At 32.0% G+C, this 25,924-nt stretch overlaps 1 protein-coding gene across 2 annotated transcripts in view; it reads left to right on the forward strand.

Annotated features, from left to right (window-relative positions):
* Positions 1-25,924, forward strand: part of LOC145280053 (nucleoporin 88-like) — a 910,024-nt gene that overhangs the window by 479,430 nt on the left and 404,670 nt on the right. For both annotated transcript variants that reach the window (XM_080131737.1, XM_080131747.1), the window contains exon 5: positions 20,620-20,842. In XM_080131737.1, the coding sequence (XP_079987863.1) occupies positions 20,620-20,842 (223 nt within the window). The remainder of the gene's footprint in view (positions 1-20,619; positions 20,843-25,924) is intronic.

Genomic DNA, 25,924 nt, shown 5'->3' on the forward strand with positions numbered 1-25,924 from the left:
TGCATGGCGAAATTAAAGAATCTAAAATTTAATGATAGTTTGGAAGAAATTATGGTAGTCTTTATATGAATAATTGAAGTCATTTAGTCCTATAAATTTCCAGGTAACATTTGTTTAAGGGAAGAATCAACTTTATATGGATTTAATTCTTTTTTTCATAAACAATACATATTTGTTGGCAACATTACCCCCGAAGTTAAGCTGGTGAGTACCAAATGGATGTCTATTTTGGGAATGCTAGGCACCGTACGTGTTGTAGACACATCCTGCATCTACTTGGTCATCAGGGCCAAGTGCTTCTGGACGACAGTGTACAAATCCCCCACACTAAGTCAAGCGCAAATCACAACAAAAAGGAAAGGGGAGCGATAACAATTGTTTATAGGCCTTATGGTCTGCCATCAGTGAGGAAATATCACGTAACAACAAATTGCTGAAAGAAATTATCGTATTTTTAGCAAAATATGCAGTTATTTATCGATTTTTTTTTCTTTTCTGGTATTAATTCTTCAAAGCATTTCCTATCTAATAGTATATTAGCAATATTGGGCTCACTAAAAGAAAATTATTAATTTATTTTTCAAAGACTTAAAAGTAGTATTTTTCGTAAAAATAATGAAAATGTATAATTTTTTTTTATTGCTAATCTTTTTTTTTTTTTTATTCAATTTTCACCCCAAACAAGGCACAGTGCCACTTTGAAGCAGGGGGCTACTATTAGGGAATTAATTAGCGGGGTCATTATGAAGGGAGAAGAGTAGAAAGATGTTTGTTAACATTACACTTGAACTTCTGCATATCATTGCAGTTGGGAAAGCAGAATCCCGGAAGGGAGTTCCAAAGACCCGCAGTTCTGGGGAAGAAACCATTGGAGTAAAAGGCTTTCTTGCACCTAGGGATCTCTACTGTAAAGGGATGAGACTTAGTAGCTTGTCGGGTTTATCGGGGGTAGTTACGTCGGGGAGGTACAAGTGTTTGCAGTTCGTCAGAGCATTCACCATTAAAGTATTTGTAGAACAGGCAGAGGGCTGCAACATCTCGTCGATGGGACAGAGGTTGAAGCCTAGATGACAGTTCAGGACCTATCAGGTTGGCGACTCTTTTTTTAACCCTGTCCAGGAGCGAGAAACAAGCAGCAGATGCACCAGCCCAGATGTGACAACAGTACTCCATACATGGGCGAATGGTTGCCTTATAGAGGTATAGGATACTGGCAGGCGTAAGTAGTTTTCTAGCACGGTAGAGTGAGCCAACCTTCCTTGCAGCAGCCTTGGCAATGCTCTCAATGTATCTATTCCAGTTCATATTCCCTGTAAACGTTAGGCCGAGGAGTTTAAAAGAAGTACTTTCAGGCAATGTGTTCTTGGTCATTGCTATTGGTGGTAGAGAAGGTTTCTTGTAGTTATTGAAGGAAACAAGTTTAGTCTTAGCATCATTGAATGTGACCAACCATTTTTGTCCCCATTCCACTACGGATTGGAGGTCGTCCTCTAGTGTTTCTGCCATTTCCTTGGATATGTGTTCATTTGTTTTCCCCTCATATTTGTTATAGAGAGTGGTGTCATCGGCAAATATACCCATCTCAGAGGCAATATTATCAGGGAGGTCGTTTATGAATATCAGGAATAATAGAGGTCCAAGGATAGACCCCTGAGGTACTCCCGCATTTATGTCATATTGTTTGGATGTATGTCCGTCGAGGACAACTTTGATTTTTCTATTACTTAAGAAGGATTTAATTACATTATGAATTCTTCCAGTGATTCCATATGATCTAATTTTCCTTAGAAGACCATCGTGCCATACCCTGTCAAAAGCCTTAGATATATCAAGGGCCACCGCTCTACCCTCCCCTGTTTTATCTAATGAACGGTATATACGTTCAGAAACTACAGTTAAGATATCTGCTGTTGAACGGGCTTGCCTGAATCCATATTGTTTGTCAGTAAGGAGTTTAGCAGCTGTTAGGTGCTGGACAAGGGCTTGATTAACTAAGGACTCAAATATTTTGGCGAAGAGCGGGAGGAGGCTAATGGGGCGATAATTTAGTGGGTCAGTTCTTTCACCAGAATTCTTGAAGACTGGTACCACAGAGGCGGTTTTCCAGCAGTCGGGAAAACATCTGAAAGATAATTATTAACATATTCAACGAATTCACACTTCAAAACATTAAAGATGAAAAATTAAACACATTAAAAATTTAAATTTTCAGCCTTAAAATTTGATACTTGCACAGTTGTTTTTTTCTTTTGTTTTATCTACAATTCTCACCGTCCTTACAATACGATATATTTTGTTCAGTTTCGGCTGATTATTTTAACCATATTTGTAACCACAAATAAATAAGTAGGGGTGTAAGCAATATATATATATATATATATATATATATATATATATATATATATATATCGATTATTACAAAAAAGTACACTGTTATAAAGTTCATTGTTCACTTAATAATCGGTGAAAATTTCGTATTGATTGGATAATTACTTGAATTTTGGTAGATTTTTAAAGAAAGACTCCGTCAAAAAAATTCTTACTCCCTTCTCTCGTTTTGGTCATACCTAATTTTAAGCAAGTCACACTTTTGATCTCATCTCGACAAGCAAGGAAACACAGTGTTGCTTCAGATTTAGATAACATCATAGAAGTGTTTAAAAATGTGTGTAACATCTTTTGTTTTTTCCTTCTTTTGATCTTTTTTCTCTCTTTTTTTCTTTTACTCCTTTTCTTTTTCTGTTTCTGTTTCTTTTACTATCAGCCTCAGTCTTTTTTCTTTCTTTTACTCTCCTTCTCTTTCTTTTACTCTCCTTCTCTTTCTTTTACTCTCCTTCTCTTTCTTTTACTCTCCTTCTCTTTCTTTTACTTTCCTTCTCTTTCTTTTACTTTCCTTCTTTTACTCTCCTTCTCTTTTACTTTCCTTCTCTTTCTTTTACTTTCCTTCTTTTTTACTTTCCTTCTCTTTCTTTTACTTTCCTTTTACTCTCCTTCTCTTTTACTTTCCTTCTCTTTCTTTTACTTTCCTTCTTTCTTTTACTCTCCTTCTCTTTCTTTTACTTTCCTTTTACTCTCCTTCTCTTTTACTTTCCTTCTCTTTCTTTTACTTTCCTTCTTTTTTACTTCTCTTTCTTTTACTTTCCTTTTACTCTCCTTCTCTTTTACTTTCCTTCTCTTTCTTTTACTTTCCTTCTTTTTTACTTTCCTTCTCTTTCTTTTACTTTCCTTTTACTCTCCTTCTCTTTTACTTTCCTTCTCTTTCTTTTACTTTCCTTCTTTTTTACTTTCCTTCTCTTTCTTTTACTTTCCTTTTACTCTCCTTCTCTTTTACTTTCCTTCTCTTTCTTTTACTTTCCTTCTTTTTTACTTTCCTTCTCTTTCTTTTACTTTCCTTTTACTCTCCTTCTCTTTTACTTTCCTTCTCTTTCATTTACTTTCCTTCTCTTTCTTTTACTTTCCTTCTCTTTCTTTTACTTTCCTTCTTTCTTTTACTCTCCTTCTCTTTCTTTTACTTTCCTTTTACTCTCCTTATCTTTTACTTTCCTTCTCTTTCTTTTACTTTCCTTCTTTTTTACTTTCCTTCTCTTTCTTTTACTTTCCTTCTTTCTTTTACTCTCCTTCTCTTTCTTTTACTTTCCTTTTACTCTCCTTCTCTTTTACTCTCCTTCTCTTTCTTTTACTCTCCGTCTCTTTCTTTTACTTTCCTTCTTTCTTTTACTCTCCTTTACTCTCCTTCTCTTTCTTTTACTCTCCTTCTTTCTTTTACTTTCCTTCTTTCTTTTACTTTCCTTCTCTTTCGTTTACTCTCCTTCTCTTTCTTTTACTCTCCTTCTCTTTCTTTTACTTTCCTTCTTTCTTTTACTCTCCTTCTCTTTCTTTTACTTTCCTTTTACTCTCCTTCTCTTTTACTTTCCTTCTCTTTCTTTTACTTTCCTTCTCTTTCTTTTACTTTCCTTCTCTTTCTTTTACTTTCCTTCTCTTTCTTTTACTCTCCTTCTCTTTCTTTTACTCTCCTTCTCTTTCTTTTACTCTCCTTCTCTTTCTTTTACTCTCCTTCTCTTTCTTTTACTCTCCTTCTCTTTCTTTTACTCTCCTCTTTTACCCCCTTTCTTTTACTCTCCTCTTTTACTCCCTTTCTTTTACTCCCTTTCTTTTACTCTCCTTCTCTTTCTTTTACTCTCCTTCTCTTTCTTTTACTTTCCTTCTCTTTCTTTTACTTTCCTTCTCTTTCTTTTACTCTCCTTCTCTTTTATTTACTCTCCTTCTCTTTCTTTTACTCTCCTTCTCTTTCTTTTACTTTCCTTATCTTTCTTTTACTTTCCTTATCTTTCTTTTACTTTCCTTATCTTTCTTTTACTTTCCTTCTCTTTCTTTTACCCTCCTTCCCTTTCTTTTACGCTCCTTCTCTTTCTTTTACGCTCCTTCTCTTTCTTTTACGCTCCTTCTCTTTCTTTTACGCTCCTTCTCTTTCTTTTACGCTCCTTCTCTTTCTTTTACGCTCCTTCTCTTTCTTTTACTTCCTTTCTTTTACTCTCCTTCTCTTTCTTTTACTCCCTTTCTTTTACTCTCCTTTTTCTTTTACACTCCTTCTCTTTCTTTTACACTCCTTCTCTTTCTTTTACTCCCTCTCTCTTTCTTTTATTCTTCTTCTCTTTCTTTCCCCAATTCTTTTTTCTCCTCTTCCCTTTTTTCTTTTTGTCCTCTCCTTCTCTTTCATTTTGTTTCTTTTACTCTCCTTTTTCTTTTGCTCTCTCTCTCTGTCTTTTGCTCTCTTTCTCTCTCTCTATCCGTCTGTCTTTTGCTATCTCTTTCTTTTGCTCTCTCTTTCTCTCTCTCTCTCTCTCTCTCTCTCTCTCTCTCTCTCTCCTAAAATAAAACTTCAACAGCTGATTGACCTAGATTCAGTGTTATTGTTGGAACAATTTTACCAGTAAGAATGAAAGAAAATATTTTCTGGTTCCTCATGCACTTTGCTCTCTTGTGATTCTAAGGGGATGAATATTACAGTATTTTTTACCCTCATTAACGTTACATAATATTGAATCCTATGATGCAATGTTTTGAAGTGTATCTTTGATAGTTTCTGAGTATTAAATACACAAACTGAATTAATACCCTCTTCTATATAATATAAATTCAGTTTTTTTTTATAATTAACATATCATTTTCCTTCATCTCTCCTCAACACTAAGCCAGTCTAGCAGCACTAAACAGTATATGCATATAATATAGATTTAAATAAGTGATGCAGTGAATGACAAAAGTAATACAAAACATGCCCTTAAAGAAAGGATAACGAGAAAACCTCTGAAAAAAAAAAACAAGTAGAAAAGCCTAGTATAAGACATTGTCATTGCTGATTCAGGAGAGCTGGAACATTATACACTGACAGATTATTAGGAATTGTTATTAAAGTGATCTTAATTCATGTCTTATAAAATGTTTATTAAAAATGATTTGGTATTTTGGCATGTATATATATCTTTACTTTGGAGGCCAGTTTGATATTCACAGGCTTGTATATGATTAAACGCTAGTTGATTTTATCATCCATATTAGTACCTTCATTACTTTCCCAAGAATATTAGTGCATAATTGAATGCAATAGCTACCTCCAAACTTAAAATAATATCTGCCAGGTTAGTAAAAATATAAAAAATAAAATTAAATAAAAAAAACTATTAGAATACACAATCTAAAAACTTCAATTAAGAAGGATGACCAGTACTTAATGACATAAAGATTTTAAGCCAGTAAGACACTGTTAAACTGACTCCAAATTTATAAAGTAATTCTCATACTCTTTGGCACAATCGAAGTATCTCAGAGGCCAATCACCTTCCAATTACAAACCTTGTAAATATTACGCTATTAATGCTCAGTTCAAACATATTTCTCAGCTAATCTTCTTTGATTCATAATCTGGGGAAGGTATGATTAGTCCGATGGATATTCTTGCAGGTTGTGCAATCTTCTGTTGAAGGTCATTAGTGTATAATGGAATGCAGTAGATCCGATAGAATTTCAAACGATGTACAATCGATGGACTCGTACTTCTGATTTCATAATTTCCTATGAGAAATAACATCAACTTGTTTCCAATGAATCAGATACAATAGCTGTCTAAAATGAACAATGTTTTTTGGTATTAAATCACCAAAAAGTGTTCATATGTTTCAAAACAGATTCATGTTAAAAACATGGAGGAAATTATCTGAAACAAGAAATTCTCCTGTCATATTCTATTTCTACTATTCTTTCTTAAATTGCTTATTTGAGAATGGGTTTGCTATAGAAATTGAAAGTAAAGATATATATATTAGTTGGTTTATTTATTATAAAACAACATTATCTGGTTTTATTCATTGCTTTGTTTCTTCGACTGCAATTTAATATTAGTTCCAAAATGAGTTTAGTGAGTGAAAAACACAAACCCATGAAACAAAATCACGCTCTTAAAAAAATTCTACAAATGACGGTAATAATAATGGATTTAAAAAAGAAAACAACGAAAACAACCTGCCATTTCTCAGAAGCAATAACTACTCTTGAAAGATTTGAGACAATTTTTTTTTAATCACATTTATTTCTTTATTTTATAAGTTCTGATAGTTTTTTACCTTTTAACCTTATATAGCAAAGAAAGAAACTTTTTTCATGTATCCGACGTTATTAGTTGCTATATTTTCAGGCCAATAATAATGAAGACGAACACAAACAAAAAGTGCGGTAGCAAAAATATCTTACAGAAGTACACGGCATAATTCTGCGATGAATCACTACTCAATAACGTGTTAGATGTAACTATATTAATTAAAGATTGTAAAAATATATTTTACATTAATTTATTGTCCGACAGGATACTCAAAAAATGTATATTGAAAGTTCCTTAATCCGCAGAGTTTCAAAGAAATGTGTTCTCATCAGAGGAAAGATATTAGCAAATGAATATTTAGGCAAAGCTATGAATTTGCTGGTACTGGCATTAATTGAAATAGCATGAAAACTAGTCATAGATGCAAAAAATATACTTTTTTTGTGTAAAGGGTTTATAATATATATATTTATGCCTGTTTGATTCTTGTCTTCAACGATTGGGCGATTCCATCTTTTAAAAAAGGGATGACAGTTGAATTTATATATGCGTATGGGCGTGGCTCAGAGGCTAAGGAATGAGGGTGCAGAGTTGTATGTTTTGATTTTGATTCTAGTTGATGCGACCTACGTTATATATCTATTTTTTTTAGTTTTGATCTCACTACTATATATTAGGTTCAATATAACAATCAATTAGCAATTGTCTCTATAATAATAATGATAATAAATATGTATCTGCATGAATTAATATATCCTTAAAATGTATCTTACAACCGAGCAACACTGGGCAGCCTGCTAGTATTTGATAAAAGTCTTTAATTAGTGAAATATTTCTATAAAAATGTTCTTCACTACTATTTATTATTTTTCTTATTAGGTTAAGTAAAATTTACATAACCTATCACACGTCATGTTTATTTATTTTGTCTTGGTTATTGTCGCGGATGACCCAAAGGCTCTTTTCATATCGGGTTACATACGGCATAATCATGTTGACACACCGGTTCCTGTCAGATCACTAAAGTTAAGCAATGTTGAGCCTAGTCAGTACTAAAATGGTGATCATTTAGGATTTTCAGATGCTGTAGGTGCTCTTTGCTTATCTCTACATCATTTGCAGTCAGTCTTGAACTTCTTGCCACTGGACCGAAGCAGTGCCAATTCAAGAGAAGTGCGGTTCGGGATTGTGACCCTTGCCTCACAATTACACATGCAGCTACCCTTTCAGTGGTGTTCATTGTCTCTTGGAACTGAACAAGACATCACATATCAGGATGTAGGAAAGGATGCTACTCCTTTCCCATGATTACTCCACTTGCCTTGATCCTCCTCTTATAATGCTCAACATTTAGAAGTGGATCATCACGTACCATTTTTTAAAAAGTTTTTGGTGTGACTTGACCGAGGTTTGAACTCTAGTCTTCTAGCCCATTAGTAAACACTTTTACTATTATGGCAAGTTTAATTAAAATATGTCCATTAATTTCAGAATCTACCGCAGATGACGAGATAAGCAAATGCTTTATTTTTTATATGTGTATCACTAGCTCTACTATTATATAAAAAATACTTTGCGTGAGTTCGTTCCCTATGGATTCGAAAACGGTAGGGTTGATTTTTATGAAAGGAACCATGTGTCTGGCAGTGTATGAGTTTTGTATTGGAATGTCTTCGATAAGTATCGATAATCAAAATAATCCGATGAAAGAAGGAACAGTTTGATTTTGACCAAAGTTAACATCTTACACAGCCCAACATCACAAATGCATTTCAGAAGTTTTATTACCACACAAGCCAAAAGGCCCGACATATAAAATCAACAATAGGTTCTTTGACATGACAGAGGCGCGTTCAAAATGAATGTTTCTATTTAGAGTACAATTGACTTTTGTATTTTAAACTTTAATTCAATCCACTATATACAGGGTGACCCCAAAAAAACAAAAGCTAAATGGAGGCCATCTAGAACATATGCTGTAGAACAGAGAGAAAAAAGCCAAAGAATCTAGTGTTTTGATGTGATGTTTTGAATATAATAAACTAGTTATGACCAAAGTTTCATTTCATTCGAACAAAACACTAAGAAACGGGGCTTAATTAGAGTTGGGGCCCGTTTTTTTTGGGTCACCTTGTATAAAAAAAAATTATATTTATAAACTCATCATTAGGTTCTCTACAGTGCAATGTAGATGATAATGTATTTATGGACTAAGTCACTGCGGCAAGGCATGTGAAGCTTCGAGTTAGGGTGAACCACGATGGATCCCCAACTAGTGTAGGCAATCAATCGATTTGATTAATAAATGGACGATTTAACCGATAATAAAATTTTCAGAGTGAAACATTCATTGATCATCATTCAGTCCCAGGCAATGTCGGGTCTCTTTGCTAGTTTACTGATATTTTAGAATTAGTTTGTCATTTGTAGTTTTCAACCATGTATATACATTTATGTATAAACTGCAATCATCCAATTATTTCCACTTGGCAAAATCATTTAACGATTGATGCATTTAAAATATTACTTTATTCAGTGATAGAATTAAGATCAGTTCCAAAAGATCTATTGATCTTTTCGTATGATTAAACTAAAATGTTGTTCCTGCTTTGGTTGCGACTATTGAACTTCCTTTTATTTTTTGTACTGAATTGATTTTTGTCTGTTCTTGCCAACAACTTGGAGCCACTGTTTCTCTTTCAAGCTTGTTTAGATTTACTGATATAATTACATGACATCAATCAAAACTGGTGATATTGATTTTTATTTTCTGCTTTCAAGAATTTTAATTCTTTTCTTTATTGATATCGGTTTGATATTATAGCGTCTATATGATAAATAAATGTAGTTGTGATCAAGATGATCTCTGATACATGAAGAGATTCAATTAAGTTTTCTCATTCATGTAACAATATTATCTTCTTTTTTTTTTAATTCGTGTTCGTCTTTTGTTTTGATTTTGTTTTATGTGATTACTATATAAATAAAACCTCTTTTAGGGATTCAGCTTTTGGATCCGGCTGTAATATTTTATGATTATCAATAAGTGAATTAACCCACTGTATTATTTCCCTCTCTTTTATTCTCTCTCCTTTTTTTTCTCTCTCCCCTTTTTCTCTCTCTTCCCCTTTTTCTTTTCCCTTTTTCTCTCTCTCCCTCTTTTCACCTTCTCTCTCCCTCTATTTCTCCTTCTCTCTCCCTTTTTTGCTCTCTCCCCGTTTATCCTTCCTTTTTCTTTTTCTCCTTCGTCTTCTCTTTCTTTTTCCTTTTTCTCTCTCCCTCTTTTCCTTCTCTCTCTCTCCCTCTTTTCCTTCTCTCTCCCTCCCTCTTTTCCTTCTCTCTCCCTCCCTCTTTTTTACCTTTCTCCCTCCCTCTTTTTTACCTTTCTCCCTCCCTCTTTTTTCCCTTTCTCCCTCCCTCTTTTTTCCCTTTCTCCATCCCTCTTTTTCCCTTTTCTCTCTCCCTCTTTTTTCCCTTTCTCTCTCCCTTTTTTTCCTTTTCTCTCTCTCTCCCTTTTTTTTCCTTTTCTCTCTCTCTCCCTTTTTTTTCCTTTTCTCTCTCTCCCTTTTTTTTCCTTTTCTCTCTCTCCCTTTTTTTTCCTTTTCTCTCTCTCTCCCTCTTTTTTCCTTTTCTCTCTCTCTCCCTCTTTTTTCCTTTTCTCTCTCTCTCCCTCTTTTTTTCCTTTTCTCTCTCTCTCCCTCTTTTTTTCCTTTTCTCTCTCTCTCCCTCTTTTTTTCCTTTTCTCTCTCTCTCCCTCTTTTTTTCCTTTTCTCTCTCTCTCCCTCTTTTTTTCCTTTTCTCTTTCTCCCTCTTTTTTCCTTTTCTCTCTCTCTCTCCCTCTTTCTTTCCTTTTCTCTCTCTCTCCCTCTTTTTTTCCTTTTCTCTCTCTCCCTCTTTTTTTCCTTTTCTCTCTCTCCCTCTTTTTTCCTTTTATCTCTCTCCCTCTTTTTCCTTTTCTCTCTCTCCCTCTTTTTTCCTTTTATCTCTCTCCCTCTTTTTCCTTTTCTCTCTCTCCCTCTTTTTTCCTTTTCTCTCTCTCTCCCTCTTTTTTCCTTTTCTCTCTCTCTCCCTCTTTTTTCCTTTTCTCTCTCTCTCCCTCTTTTTCCTTTTCTCTCTCTCTCCCTCTTTTTCCTTTTCTCTCTCTCTCCCTCTTTTTCCTTTTCTCTCTCTCTCCCTCTTTTTCCTTTTCTCTCTCTCTCCCTCTTTTTCCTTTTCTCTCTCTCTCCCTCTTTTTCCTTTTCTCTCTCTCTCCCTCTTTTTTTCCTTTTCTCTCTCTCTCCCTCTTTTTTTCCTTTTCTCTCTCTCTCCCTCTTTTTTTCCTTTTCTCTTTCTCTCCCTCTTTTTTCCTTTTCTCTCTCTCTTTTTTTTCTTTTCTCTCCCTCTTTTTCCTTTTCTCACTCATTTTTTCATTTTCTCCTCCTTATTCCTTTTCTTTCCTCCTTTTTATTCCTCCCTCCTTTTTCCCTCTCTTCTCTTTCTTCACCTCTCTTTCTTTTTCTCTCCTCTCATGCTCATCTAAAAAAACTGAAATTTGAGAAGTAGTTATTAACTAGCAGTTCAACCCGGCTTTGCTCAGACCCTATGTACTGTTCATAACTTTATGTGCATATAAATACATATATTAAAATGTTTGACCCATGTCCAAGTAACCTACATCTAAAATTTCAAGTGTTTAGATCCAAAATTGGCAGAGGAATTTCGTACAGTCTGCAAAGGTCAACTCTTTCAACTTTGACCTCTTGGCAGCCAAATTTTTGCCCCAACACTGATTAAAAAGCTTCCTGCATATTTGAATACCCTTCATGTAAAATTTTAAATGTTTAGACCCAAAAAATGACCGAATAGTTGCTAGAGACCATAAAGGTAAAATTTTTGGACTTTGACCCTTTGATAGCCATTTTTGGTGAGAAACCGATTAAAAAGCTTGCCCTATGTCTGAATACACTAAAATAAATAAAAAATTTCCAATGTTTACGCCAAAAATTGGTTGAGTAATTTGGTAGAGACCGCAGAGGTCAATTTTTTTTAAAGTTTGACCCCAAGTTGGACCTTTTAACATTTATTATTTTGGGCTCAAATCAAATTACTAAGTTTGATCCATGTCCAAGTAACCTACATCTAACATTTCAAGTATTTTGACCCAAAATTGACAAAGGAGTTTAGTAGAGTTTTTAAAGGTCAAATCGGTGAACTTCGATCCCTTAACAATCAAATTTCTGTCTGAAAACCGATTAAAAAGATTTTCCCAAATCTCAATACCCCTTATGTCAAATCTCGAGTCTGTAGACTGAAAATTGACAGAGTAGTTTGGTAGGGAAATGTACACACACACACACACACACGCACACACACACACACTCACACAGTAGGTGTCAATCTTGTACATACAATTATATAAAAATACCTTTATCTCCATATATTTTGATTGCAGAAATTACATACAATTATATAAAAATACCTTTATCTCCATATATTTTGATTGCAGAAATTCCCTTCTGAACCAAAGTATCATAGTTTTGCAACAACAGATGCAACAATACATCTCCTCTGCTTACCACTATCTTATGTAGCTTACAACCACCATTTCTGCCACATTCACTCATGATAATAAAATGCTACATTAAATCCAATGAGCAACACCATCACAATTGCCATATCTACAGAGGAAGAAGTTCCTATTTTTCTCTTTTGATATTTAGTGCTTTCACCACCGACAGTTGTTATCGGGTTCAATTTTACATTTTTCTATTATAGTGTGATTACACCCTCCATAACTGGTTAAGACATACATATAGACATAACATATTTTTTTCAGATTTCTTAATTCTAAAAATTAATGGCTCCCTAGTCATTTTCCGCTTTTTTTCGTTGGCTGAATGAAACTAATTCCTAAATAAATGAACACTTCTAAAAGTTTACAAAAATGGCATGTTTCTCCACATGAGACACTAGTGCTAAAAAAAAAAAAAGGAAATAAAGACATATTCACCACGTCCAGGATACTCAAAAAAATGTTTAGGAAATGTAAACATGTACAAAATACCAACACGACACTATCCCCCAAATAAAAACCTGCCCTGAAAAAAAAACGTTTTTCATTCCTTTTTTTTGGTGGGAGGGGGAGGGCATTTACTATTCCAGTTGACGATTAGATTTTTTACACTGATTACCTTGTTATATACTTGTGTTTTCGCCAATTTTGAATTCTGTAGATTATTTTATTTAATTTTCTTTTCCAGACTGATTCTCGAGATTGAGCACACATTAACTTTTTTTGGAGAGGCGGGGGTAAATTTGTACATTAAGTGCATCTCCACAATTTTCTTTAGAATGACTTTTGTAGGTTTTCGACTATGTTGATTAAGAAAATCTCATTCAACTTTTGCAGAGACAAGTACTTATAGAGATATAAAAACCTGTGTTATGCATTGTAATTCACTAGCTGCCAAGTTTGTACGCACATGCGATAAACAAATCTACTTTTCTCCTACCGACCTCCCCCCTCCCAATTTTTATTTATTAGCATTTGTGGGTGGTTTTGCTGACAACGGTTAAATTTGAGGGAATTATTTTTACACCCTCCCCCCACTCCACAAAAAAGAGGGTTGTTCACTCCGAAAGCCGTTCTTTACATGGGGATGTTGGTGTTGTCTATTCTGAAAGCTGTTGTTTACATGTCTACTGTTTGGGATGTCTACTCCAAACGCCGTTCTTAACATGGCAATACTCAAAGAACTGAAATGGAAAAAGTTGTAATTGTTTTACACGTTAAAAAAAGATGACATAAAAGTGGAATTTAATTTATTACTATTGGTTGAAGATTTGAAAAGAGGAAAACTTGAACAACAAATGGAAACAGCTACCATTGATTTCGATTACTCTAAACAGTTCATTTACAATAAGAATTCCTAACCTCTAAAACTTGTTTTTATTTCCCATTATTTTTTTAATGGACCATTTTTCGTAATTTTATTAATTCATACTGATTTACGCATTCCTTTAATTGTATTTTTTAGATTCAAACAGTACCTGCAGGTTATCACCCCAAACCAGCACTAATCGCCAGTGAAAGCCAGATTATTTCATTTAGGCCACGGCCACCAGTGTCTGCAATTGTTCAGGGACAGCAGTGTCTACCAACAACAACCGTAGTTTACTTTTTTGCGAGGTGAGGGGAAGGCTTCCACTGGGCAACACCGGTTAATGGGTCCTGCTAGTATAGAGATAAGATATGGTTAGATGTACTAACTGACCGATTGGGGAAATGTTTCAGATGGCTTTAACTTTTAAACAGATCAACTTATTTGGACCATAAATAATTGAAATACTTATGGAAATATTTCTATATAATTACAAATTGTTATTAAGATACATTTTTGAACATATTGACTATATAATAGTTGGTCTAATCTGAGCAACAACAACGACAACACTCATATTAAGAGTTGTCACCTTTTATTAAGTAATTGCTATTAACTAGTCACCTGAATCTTGCATTGCAAAATAGAAGGCCAATCCAGATATAATTTCTTTGGCTTTTCCCCTCTGACATTAAATCACTTCTTATGCTCCTCACTCTTAGAAATTTTGATGGCAGTTCTTATCATTTTAGTTAATAGAGCATAAATATTGCTTTCTTTTCTTTTTCTAGGTTAGCAAACAAGCGGTCTCTTGTAACATAAGTGGAACTATATTGAGATCATTATTTCATTATAGAAATGATTTCCACTCAAAAAAGGAAAGAAAAAAAATGAGTTAGTTAGGCTGACAATCTCCTTCATTGTGTTTGCGATCAAAAAAAAAAAAAATTGCAATGAATTTTCATAGCTGATCTTTTATTGCTTCATTCTCTTTTATTCTCTTGCCTATCATGTTAGCTTATTTAGAATTTAAAAAATCCTTGGTCAAACTTTCTGTGTTTTACACTTTTGTAAATATATTTTTACTAACTTTCATAAGTTAGTAAAAATATATTTAGTTAGTTTTTTTCTTTTTTTTTTTAAGTCAGATCTTATTTAATGATTTACAAAGGGACTCTCAATGTACTCTTCGCAAATTTCATCTGAACAACTGTTTCTGTTTTAACAATTTACTAAGTCATTTCCACTTATGAATATTATTTTGTTCATAGCATTTATAATAGTTGTAGTTTTTGCTGTCTTTGTACATGTTATACAAGCTGCAATATATATGGACTCCAAAATGGTTGGGTAGATTTTTATGAAATTTCACACATGTGCTTGACAGTGTTCTTAGATAGGTATATTGGAATGTCTTCGATAAGTATCAATCATCAAAAAAATCCAATAAAAGAAGGAACAGGCGATTTTGTCCAAAGTTAACACTTTACACAGCCTAACATCTTAAGTGTGTTTGAGAAGTTTTATTACCACACAAGCAGGAAGGTTTGACATATAAAATTAATAGTAGGTTCTTTGGTATAAAAGAGGCACATTTGAAATGAATGTTTCTGTTTAAAGCACTATTGAACCACAATACTTGACTTTTGCATTTAAAATTTTAATTCAAGCCATTATCACCACACAACTATGAAGGCCAGGCATATAGAATCAACGGTAGGTTCTTTGATATGACAGGGGTGTGTTCAAAATGAATGTTTCTGTTTAGAGTACAATTGAAATATAATAATTCACTTTTACATTTCAAACCATTATATAAAAATAATTTTATAAAATCAACAGTGCAATGTACACTACAAGAGACATGGGAAGCTTCCTCCCATTGCACCACCATGGCTCCCCAACTAGAGCAAGCAATCAATTGATTTGGTTGAAAAATAAGCGATTTCAACAATTTCAAGGACAACAAAAATATGGGAGTGTGAAACATTTGTTAATCCAGTGCTTTATAAAAGAACAAGCAATCTTAGCCCATCGACATTACAATGGAAAATTCTCTAGAAAATATTTCTTCTGTTCCGATATTTCCAAAAGGGAAAACTGCTTTTTAATATAAATTTTTAACTTGGTTTAATCTGTGGATGGCATGAATTTTTTTTTCACACACATTTCTCATGCACGATTCACAAAGACAAACAATGTTTAATTTGTTTGGTATTTTAACTTTGTTACTAATGTGCCCATTTTTTTTTTCCTTTTCTTGGTTTAGTTTTTATTACGACTAAAAACCACTTCAAGATGAGGATTAATCAAATAAAATGATTGTCAGTTGAAAGATGAAGAATATTATGAGAGTATTAAAAAAGGATTAATAGTATGAACCAAGTTTGATCACATATGAGAACGATTTATGACAAATATTTGTTAATATTGAATTTGAAAGCTGCCATGTAATCTTTAAGGAAGCAGATCGATGCTAATGTTTCCAACAGCATGATGTTCACAGCATAGTTAAAGTATTTTCGTTTGGGTAATGTGCATGGTTCTATGCAAGAAACAAATAATCTTACAAGAGTATGTAAACTGATATAAAATAACCTCGACATTAACTGTTTCAGTTTTCAATTTCTAGAAAGTCAGCAATTATAATGGACAATTGCAAAACGCTATAAGATACAAAGACTAAAATATTTTGACTATTTGAAAACAAGGTGAGAAAACATATCTAAGTAGATTTAATGTAAAAGAATTCTAATGATAAGAAAGAAAGAAGAGAAAAAGATGAAAAACAAAGCTGTTCTATTATGAACCAATTCTCTGCATTGTTATTGATTTCCATAGAATTGATTTCTCATTTCCATAACCATAAAATGTTTAAATCCCCAACACTGGTCGTTAGTTCTTAATATAACTGCCATAATTTAAGTCATTAATGTTTGAAATTCTGCCTAGCAAGACTGTTCTTTATATTTCTCTCCTCTCACCCACATCATTTTTCTTTCTTTGTGATAGAATCTTGCACTTCATCATCCTCAGATTTGTGATAGTATCCTATGGAGTACAACCCCTGCCCCAAACTACCTTTGATCCATCCCCCTCATAACTATAATTATATTAATGTCTCTCACCTTCCCTATACACCCATTTGCCATGTGTTGCTATCCAGCCAATCAAAATAGACTTGAAGTTATTTCTGTAATGTTTCCTCAGTGGTTCCTTGATTATGCCACCAATGACTTATAACTCTCATTTTAACATTGAGTCTTACAGATAGATATGATATAGAAATGTCTCCTGCTTAGACTTGAGTGAATTTATCATTCATCCTCAACTGTTGTGTGTGTGAAAATCTCAAGTCGTTTGAATTCTAAAATTCTATTAATTTACTTTTACTTTGTTGAAATAATTCCGTCTTTGATTTTATTCCATTATAAATGAATCTGATTTTGCTTAAGAGCTGAATGCTAAACACACTGAACAATCTTCTCTTATATGAATATTTTTCCGTTTTTTTATAAATTATTTTCATAAAATAATTTATAAAAAAAGTTAGAAAACTGCAAGTAAGTTTCTCTGTCATAACTAAAACTCAGATCTAACAAAAAGGTTGAGGGTTCAAGTTCACTTTGGGTTGATTTTCTTTATCCTTTTATATAATTGATTATATATATTATAATAAAGTGACTTTGTGTGTGGAACAGTCTCTACCAAACTACTCTATTTTTTGTCTACAGACTTCAAATTTGATAAACTTGATATATAAGAGATTCGGACCTGTGGAACAAATTCGATTTTATTTTTAGCCAGTGAAAATAACTGCTAAGAGGTAAAAATTAAAAAATTAAAACTTGGCAAGAATAAGTCAACTTATTGTACTTCTGTACACATGCACAAATATACATTTATACGTTGAATTCAGTCAACATTAAATAACGTTTTGATATCCATCTGTCTTTAGCTTAGACGGTAATGAGTAACATTAGAGTTTTGATTTCAATTCTAGCTGATGGTACCCAAGTCTTATTTTTTAACTTTTGAAATCACTACTATATCTAGGGTACACTATAATAATAGAAAATTGGTTCTATAATAATAATTAAAGTAAAATATATTTGAATTTATTTTATGACCAGGCAACGCCGGCAGCATGCTAGTAATTTCTAAAAGAGAAACAAATTTGGATCAAGGAAGGAAAGTTTCTGTGGTGCGATCAGTACCAACAACTACAGTTATTCCCGCCCTGACAAAGACGGAATTCAAAGACGTGATGTGGCAATGAATAATCTGTAAAACTGCATGTGCATGTGTTTCTTGCCTATGCTTAACTTTGATATATTTTATTTATCTGTTATCAAATGTTTATTTAAGTCAAAAATACGATAAGGGGCAGCTAATACGAATTTCTGAAACTTCTATTTAAAAAAACTTGATTATATTTTGAATTTTCTTTAAACCCTCCAGCCAGCAATATAGCTTTATCAGAACAATGCAAGCTAAATACAGTGAGTGGATCATAGATTCAAACGTGTTTTTATCCTCAATATACAATTTTTTTTTTTATAGCTGTAACGAGTAAGCTACAGTATAGACTGAGGTAAATATATATATGCATATATACAAATTATTTTAATATATATATAGTACTATAATAATTTTTTTTAAAATGCCTACAGACACTAGTGTTTCATTAGTGCAGGGAGTCATGATTACAGTTGGTAGCAAAGAACAAACCGCATGGTCAATGATAACCGCAAGAAATACAGTTGAAAAGGAACTCTTTTTTTTTCCCTATGATTTTGACCTTAATCTGATTAAAAAAATCAATACATTTCATGCAAATGTAATATGCACAAACTGCAGCACAATATCTGAGGTGTGTTATAAGCATATTACTTCTCCACTTCCTCAATAATCGTAAATTCCTATATTATTTCTGCTGAGAGTTCCCTGCCAAAATCGGTTAAAATCACTGGAAGTAGTAAAATCTTTTCTCTCTAATTAATTCCTCCTTCCCCCGCCACCCATTTACACCATTGCGTGATTGTTCACAAGGGATACTTATGAACGAACGCCGATTTTGGTTTTCTGTACTTCGTAGATGCTTAAAAAAACTGGAATGGAATTTCACCATGCTTTACTGTTCTATGCTTCTTATTGGGTGAAACGCACCACAGAATTAACCAATAGTGACATTCTCACAAACATGAATTCTTATCCCACACTTACTTTTACGTTGCTTGATTGCCATTTCTTTCCCAACATTTATACACTAAAAAAAAAAAGGATTCTTTCCATTTATTTATTTTTTTTCATAAAATAAATATATAATACATCAATTCCGTTTTATTTCGTTTTGTAGTTGCTTAAAAAAACTGGAATGGAATTTTAACGTTTGTTTTTATTCTATACACCATGGATTTAACCAAAACGAAGGGTTATTTATGCCATTTTTCTTTTTTTTCACTTTTCGCTGTGTTTCTTTGTTTTTGTTTTTCCGACCACGTTCATCATTTTTTTTTTTCCTTTATTTTTGCTTTTTGGTTTTCTGGTTTCTTTTTTTAGGAAGTTTTACGTTTGTTTGATTTTTTTTTTTTTTTTTTTTTTTTTTTTCCGTTTTTCCGATTTTTTTTAGGAAATTCAACATCGTTTTTTTTTTTTTTTTAAATATTAAAACAGGGTTATTACTTCGCTTATTCTGTACTTTATTTCCCCCCCCCTACACACACACACACACACACCTACAAACACCCAGCAAATGCCAGGTACCCCCGCTAGTATATATATATATATATATATATATATATATATATATATATATAAAATGAAAGATAAAGAATAAAAGTTATATATTTAACTTTATTATATCATCAGAAAAATAAGGAAAAGGGGAATTAAGAAAAAAGAAACCTCTTTAGGCCATGGCATTTCAAAGCTAAATGCTCCTCATCAGAAGAGGAGAACCAGAATTACATAGATAAAAACTGGCTTAAAACAGTTATGAAATGAGAATGAAAGAATAAGATAATATGGTAAAGCATAATTAAGAAATATTAAAAGTAGATAAAATATATAAGAGTAAATCGGAAGAGTAATATATGCGTAGGTAATAGTAAAAAAAAAATTAAAATATGGGCGACTGAAATAATGGGGATCATTAAAGAAAAGCAAATAATAAAATAAGAAAGGAAAAGATGAGAAAGTATTGTCTTTAATAGTGTTGAGTTTTTCTTATCTTGATAAGTTTTGCCTTTTTATTGTTTGACACGTGTCAAATACTGTTTATCATAGTAACCAACCACTTTCGACAAATTAACAGAATTCAAAGATAATTTTGTGTTAATTCTTCTGAACTTTATCAATAATTAGATAATTTCAGAAATGATGGTAAAAAATGAAGACGACATTTTTGAAAGAAAACTGTCAGATGAAATATTTGGCAAAATATTATCCCTGTATGTATATTGTATATAAAATCTGAATATTTTAGTGTAATAAATGTTTAAATGATTAAAAATAAGGTAAAATTCTTATAACATTTTTTTTACGGAAATCACTCAAGACAAGGCATAGAGCCACTTGATGTAAGGAACTAAAAAAAAAAATACTATTTTAAGGTAAAAAAAATTGTCAACAATAAATGTAAGATAGAATATATTCTGACGCAGAAACAAGAGATTTGAAAAAAAAAAAAGATTGAATGATAGAGCATTTAAACCTATGATAATTCAATAAAATATTTCTCTTTTCTCTTTGGGAAACTTATGTTTATTTAAGCGTAAGATGAGATAATCATACAAATAACTTTACTGATAATTCGATTCAAATATTACTCTTTATTTGATGAATTTTACTTTCAAGAGAATCAAATCTTTTTTTTTTTTTTAAGATTTAACTTCTGTTGATCAAGATGCTTCTTAGTGAGCAATAGTGAAAAAAATGTTTTCTTTTATAAAATCTGCCTTATAGAACAGAAAATACATCGTTTTATGATGAAACTTTGCATATGTTATAATTTTAAGTTGTCTGTCATTTCAACTTTAGTATGTTTTTGATGACAATCTCATAATTGCTTTTCTGTCTTGATGCTTTATAAAATGTATTTCCTGCCAAGTTTTTGTTTTTATTATTCTCAACCGTTTCTTCAATTGTTTTACTACTTTTCAGAAACCCAAAGAAATATCCTGTCACAGGACCGTTATTGGTTCATCCTCCTGCTGAAGACAATTATGGAACTGATGCGTGTTCGATTCTTTGTCTACATACCACTCCGCCAATTATCGTTATGGCTACTTGTGAAGGCAAACTGCACCATTGTATTGTGCTGAATGAAACCAACAATGCTGAACAACCTACTAGTTCAAGTGCTTCTGATTTAACAAACAATTCGGTACGTATATTTATTTATAGAGGTTTAAGAGTTGTACATTTGTGCTTATATAGGAAATGTTGTTTTTCTGTCTTTAAAAAAAATGACAGGAAGAGAAACTAGTTTTATGCAGCTTAATAAGATGCAATATTGTTTGGCATGTGTATAAACATTATAAAAAAATATTTTATTTGCAGTAGCAACATTGATTTTATTTTTCTTTTGGTTTTTGCTGTGTGTGTATGTATGTGTATATATATATATATATATATATATATATATATATATATATATATATATATATATATATATATATATATATATAAATAGTTGGTTTCCTGTTTTAAAGGCGTTGGTAAATAGGAAATCAAAATAGAACATGTAAGTAAAAAAATATTTTGAAACCATCCAATGCAAAGAAAAAATTTTTTAAAATGTTTATCGATATATTTCGGTGAAGAAACTCGCCCTTATCAAGATTTTTTTTTTTCTCTCTTATGCCTCATGGTAATGCTGTTAGGCAGTATTTTTATGTATTCTAGTTTGATTTTTTTATAAGCGACTTCCCTAATGAAATTATGTTTGAGAGGAGTATATTTGCTGATAACACTACACTTAACATATAGGTAAAATGAATGTAGATATATCCAATGCAACGGCTGAATTTATTAAAAATCACCTTGAATCTGTAGTTCAATGGGGACAAAAATGGATGGTAACATTTTATGCGATTAAGACAAAGCTTCTTTATGTGAACAATTATAAGAAACCTTCCTAACCACTGATTGCCATGGCTAATAGCAGCTTACCTGTCAGTCCAACATTCAAACTTCTAGGCCTAACAGTCACAGGTAATAACATGGATTGCAACAGACACATAGAAGATGCTGCCAAGGAAAATGGATTCCCTCTATTGAGCTAGCAAGCTTCTCACACCTGCAATCAAGTAGTCACTCCGTCTTAGACAGGGTTAAAAAAAAGGGGTCTGTAATCTAATAGGTCCTACATTATCTACTAAACTCCAGTCTCTCCATTGTCGTGATGCTGTTTTACAAGAACTTCAATGGAATGTGCTCCGACACAGTTGCTGCTCTTTGTTATTGTGCTCCCTTAACATAAATACATCCGACCAACATAAATACATCCGACTATTGGTTCATGTTTTAATTTTTAGCCTTGTAGTAAACATGTTTGCATAGCCCAGTCATTGATGACAGAGGCAAAATAAATCGTGAGCTGAACGTTTTGGTCTCAATTCTCTGTGGTGGCGCATAAGTCTTCTTTTTTTTTATATATATACTTTTTAAATCATCACTATATATTGCATCCTATCTATCTGCCTATCTATCTATCTATCTATCTATCTATCTATCTATCTATCTATATATATATATATATATATATATATATATATATATATATATATATATAAAGGTGAAAATGTCTGTCGTTTCTCTATGGTAGTTAAGCAAGATTATTATACAGAAAGGCATTACTTTCCATATTCACGCTTTTTAATGTATACATATGCACATAACCTGATGAACAGTACATAGGGCCCAAGCAAAGCCGGGCGGAACTGCTAGTAAAAATATACATATGTTTGTCCTACTACCATTCCTTAAACTAATCAATCTTTTAGTGTTAGAATTTAGATTAATCACTTTGAAATTTTGACTTGGATTTATTTGAAACTGAGTAAATATATTTTAATTATAAGCTGTTGCTTATGAGGTAGCAAACCTTAAAAACGATTAATACATACATTTTTTGTTTTTATTAAATTCTAAAAGGATATAATATCTATAATAAATTGTTAATATATATAATATATATATAAATTGTTGATTTACAATATATCTATATATATCTGTAAAAGTGAAACTGTCTTTGTGTGTACATTGCCCTACCAAACTACTCTGCCAGTTTTTAGTCTACAGATTCGAGATTTGACATAAGAGTATTGAGATTTAGGTAAATCTTTTTAATCAGTTTTCAGCCAGAAATTTTGCTGCCAAGGGATCCAAATTCAATGATTTGACCTTTGAAAACTCTACCAAACTCTTCCGCCAATTTTAAGTCTAAATACTTGAAATTTTAAATGTAGGTTATTTGGACATGGATCAAACTTTGTAATTTGATTTGAGCCCAAAACAAATGTTAAAGAGTCAAAGTTTAAAAAAAATTTGACCTCTGCGGTCTCTACCAAATTACTCAACCAATTTTTGGTTTAAACATGTTAAATTTTACATAAAGTGTATTCAGACATAGGGCAAGTTTTTAATCGGTTTTTGGCCGAAAATTTAGCTGCCAAGAGGGTCAAAATTCAAAAGATTTAACCTTTACGGTCTCTAGCAAACTATTCAGCCAATTTTGGATCTACATATTTGAAATTTTACATGAAGGGTATTCAGACATGCAGCAAGCTTTTTAATCAGTTTTTGGGCGAAAATTTGGCTGACAAGAGGTCAAAGTTTACAGAGTGGACTTTTGCAGACTCTACCAAACTCCTCCACCAATTTTGGGTCTAAACACTTGAAATTTTAGATGTAGGTTACCTGCACATGCATCAACTTTTTAATATATATATATATATATATATATATATACACACACACACACACACAATGTTATGAACAGTACATAGGGCCCGAGCAAAGCCGGACTAAACTATTAGTAATATATATAATAAATTGTTAATTATAATATGGGGACTAAATTGTCTATAATATATATTATTAATATATAATATATATAATAAATTGTTAATATATTTAATAAATTATTAATATACTGTTAATATTTAATCTATATATATAAAAATGTAATTTTTGGTTCGTTCAAAGTCTATAGAACCATATTTCTACATTACCAATTTAATTGAAATTTTCAGAAAATCTATTTTTAAAGTCAAAGAATGTTTGCATGTTATTAAAATAATTTAATATTGCGAATTATAAAAATATTAAATTTTAAATGAAAATATTTTTCGTAACTGCGAGATTGTCCCCATTTCATTTCCGGTAGAAATTAGCCTTTCACTTATTGAGATAAGTATTATTTGTATTAATTTTTATGATACTCATGCAGAGAGTGATCCGTGCTGAAATAATAACGTTATTATTTAAAAAGCCATTCTTAACATGGAGAGGGTGTTTTGTACCTATTCTGTACTTTAACCTTACAATTGAATAAAAAAAACATATCGTAAAACTTTAATTAACCATGGAAATACGATTTAAAAAATAGCGCAGATCACTCTCTGCATTTTTTCCTTTTATTATTCTTAAAGAGTAAAACTTTTCTTATTCATGAAAAGAGTTAAGCCTACGTAAATAAATAAATAAATGTTTGTACACGTGACAAATTATCAATAAATGGTTTAGTTACTTTTTTTTTTTTTTTAATTATTTATGAAAAGAGTTAACGTAAATAATCTTTGTAAAAGTAAGTGCGAAAGTGCCGTAGTTGTACTCCCATGCGTAATTTCTATACTTATAGGGTTTTAGAAATTTTTTTCACTGGATTATTATTGATTGGACACTAATTAAACAGATTATTAAAAAAAAAAAAAATTTTAAAAAGAAATCATTATTTCGACATTTGAAAGTGGTGCTCACTTTTTAGTTACAACATTCTGATAAATCTGTCACCCATTTTGTAACCAATAAAAACGCGGTATATCAAAACCATAGAAAGTAAAAATAATATGAGTCTCTACCGCATTTGTAAGTCAGAAATATATTTGTTTCTCAAAGAAAAAAAAATATAGATTGAACATGACTTTTTTATTGTTTTTATGAAAATAAAGTTTCGAGTTTTTAAAATTTTTTTTTTTTTTTTTTACTTATTTAGTTAAAAGTCAGTTTGTGGGGGTTTTTTTTTTTTTTTTTAATTTGTTTTTATGAAAGGTGAGGGTTTTTTTTTTTTTTCAAAACTTTTGTTTGTTTTTTTAAATTTTTTTAAGTATTATAAATTTCACTAACATGCTGGAGAAATGTTGGTGCTAATGCAGAGAGTGATACACGCTATTTTTAAAATCGTATTTCCACGTTTAATTAAAGTTTTATGATACATTTTTTTTATTCAATTGTAAGGTTAAAGTACAGAATAGGTACAAAACACCCTCCCCTACCCATGTTAAGAATGGCTTTTGAAATAATAACATTATTATTTCAGCACGGATCACTCTCTGCATGAGTGCCAAAAATTTGGTATTTTTTTTAGATTAGGTCCACCTCCACAATTTTCCTTTAAATGACGACATTTATAGGTTTTCGAGTATGCTGAATACGGATATCGCATTGAAATTTTGCGGAAATCACTAGTTATCAAGATATAAAAAGTTATATTATGCATTGTATTCTTTGGTGGCCATCTTTTTATGTGTGCACGCGCCATAAACAAATGCACGCGTGTAAAAAAGATGGCCGCCAAAGATTACAATGCATAATACAACTTTTTATATCTTGATTTCTGCAAAATTTCAATGCGATTTTCGTATTCAGCATAGTCGAAAACCATTACAAGTTGTCATTTAAAAGAAAATTGAGGATGTGGACCTAATCTAAAATTTTACCAATAATTTTTCATCCCGTACGCCTCCCGATACATTGCTTCGTCAACATGTGACCATTTTATATCTCCCGAAGACACTTCCGTATTTAGCCCAAAAAAAAAAAAATGGGTCACCGATTTACCAGAACGTGGTAACTAAAAAGTGAGTACCCCTTTCAAATGTTGAAATAATTTTTTTTTTTTTAATTTTTTTTCATAATCTGGTTAGTGTTCAATCAATAATAATCCAGTGAAAAAATTTAAAAAAACCTATCAGTATAGAAATTAGCATGGGGGTGATGGTTGTATAACTCCGCCACGTAAGTAAATAAATAAAAAATGTTACGTGCGCATGCGTTAGTCTTGACTAGGGGGGGGAGACTAAGGGAACGACCATTAAATAATTCTGTGGGTCGCCATGGAACTCAACGGCCAAGGAGTACCAAAATAGTTTTCATGATATGAAGAAATTTTTTTTCGAAAAGTGGATGATCACTTTTCCATGTAAATTTAACTTAAAATGAGCACCCACTTTCTGGCCACCCG

The sequence above is a fragment of the Euprymna scolopes genome, chromosome 1 (genome assembly GCF_053919585.1).
Source record: "Euprymna scolopes isolate OS-2025 chromosome 1, ASM5391958v1, whole genome shotgun sequence".
In the NCBI taxonomy this organism is placed as follows: Eukaryota; Metazoa; Mollusca; class Cephalopoda; order Sepiida; family Sepiolidae; genus Euprymna; species Euprymna scolopes.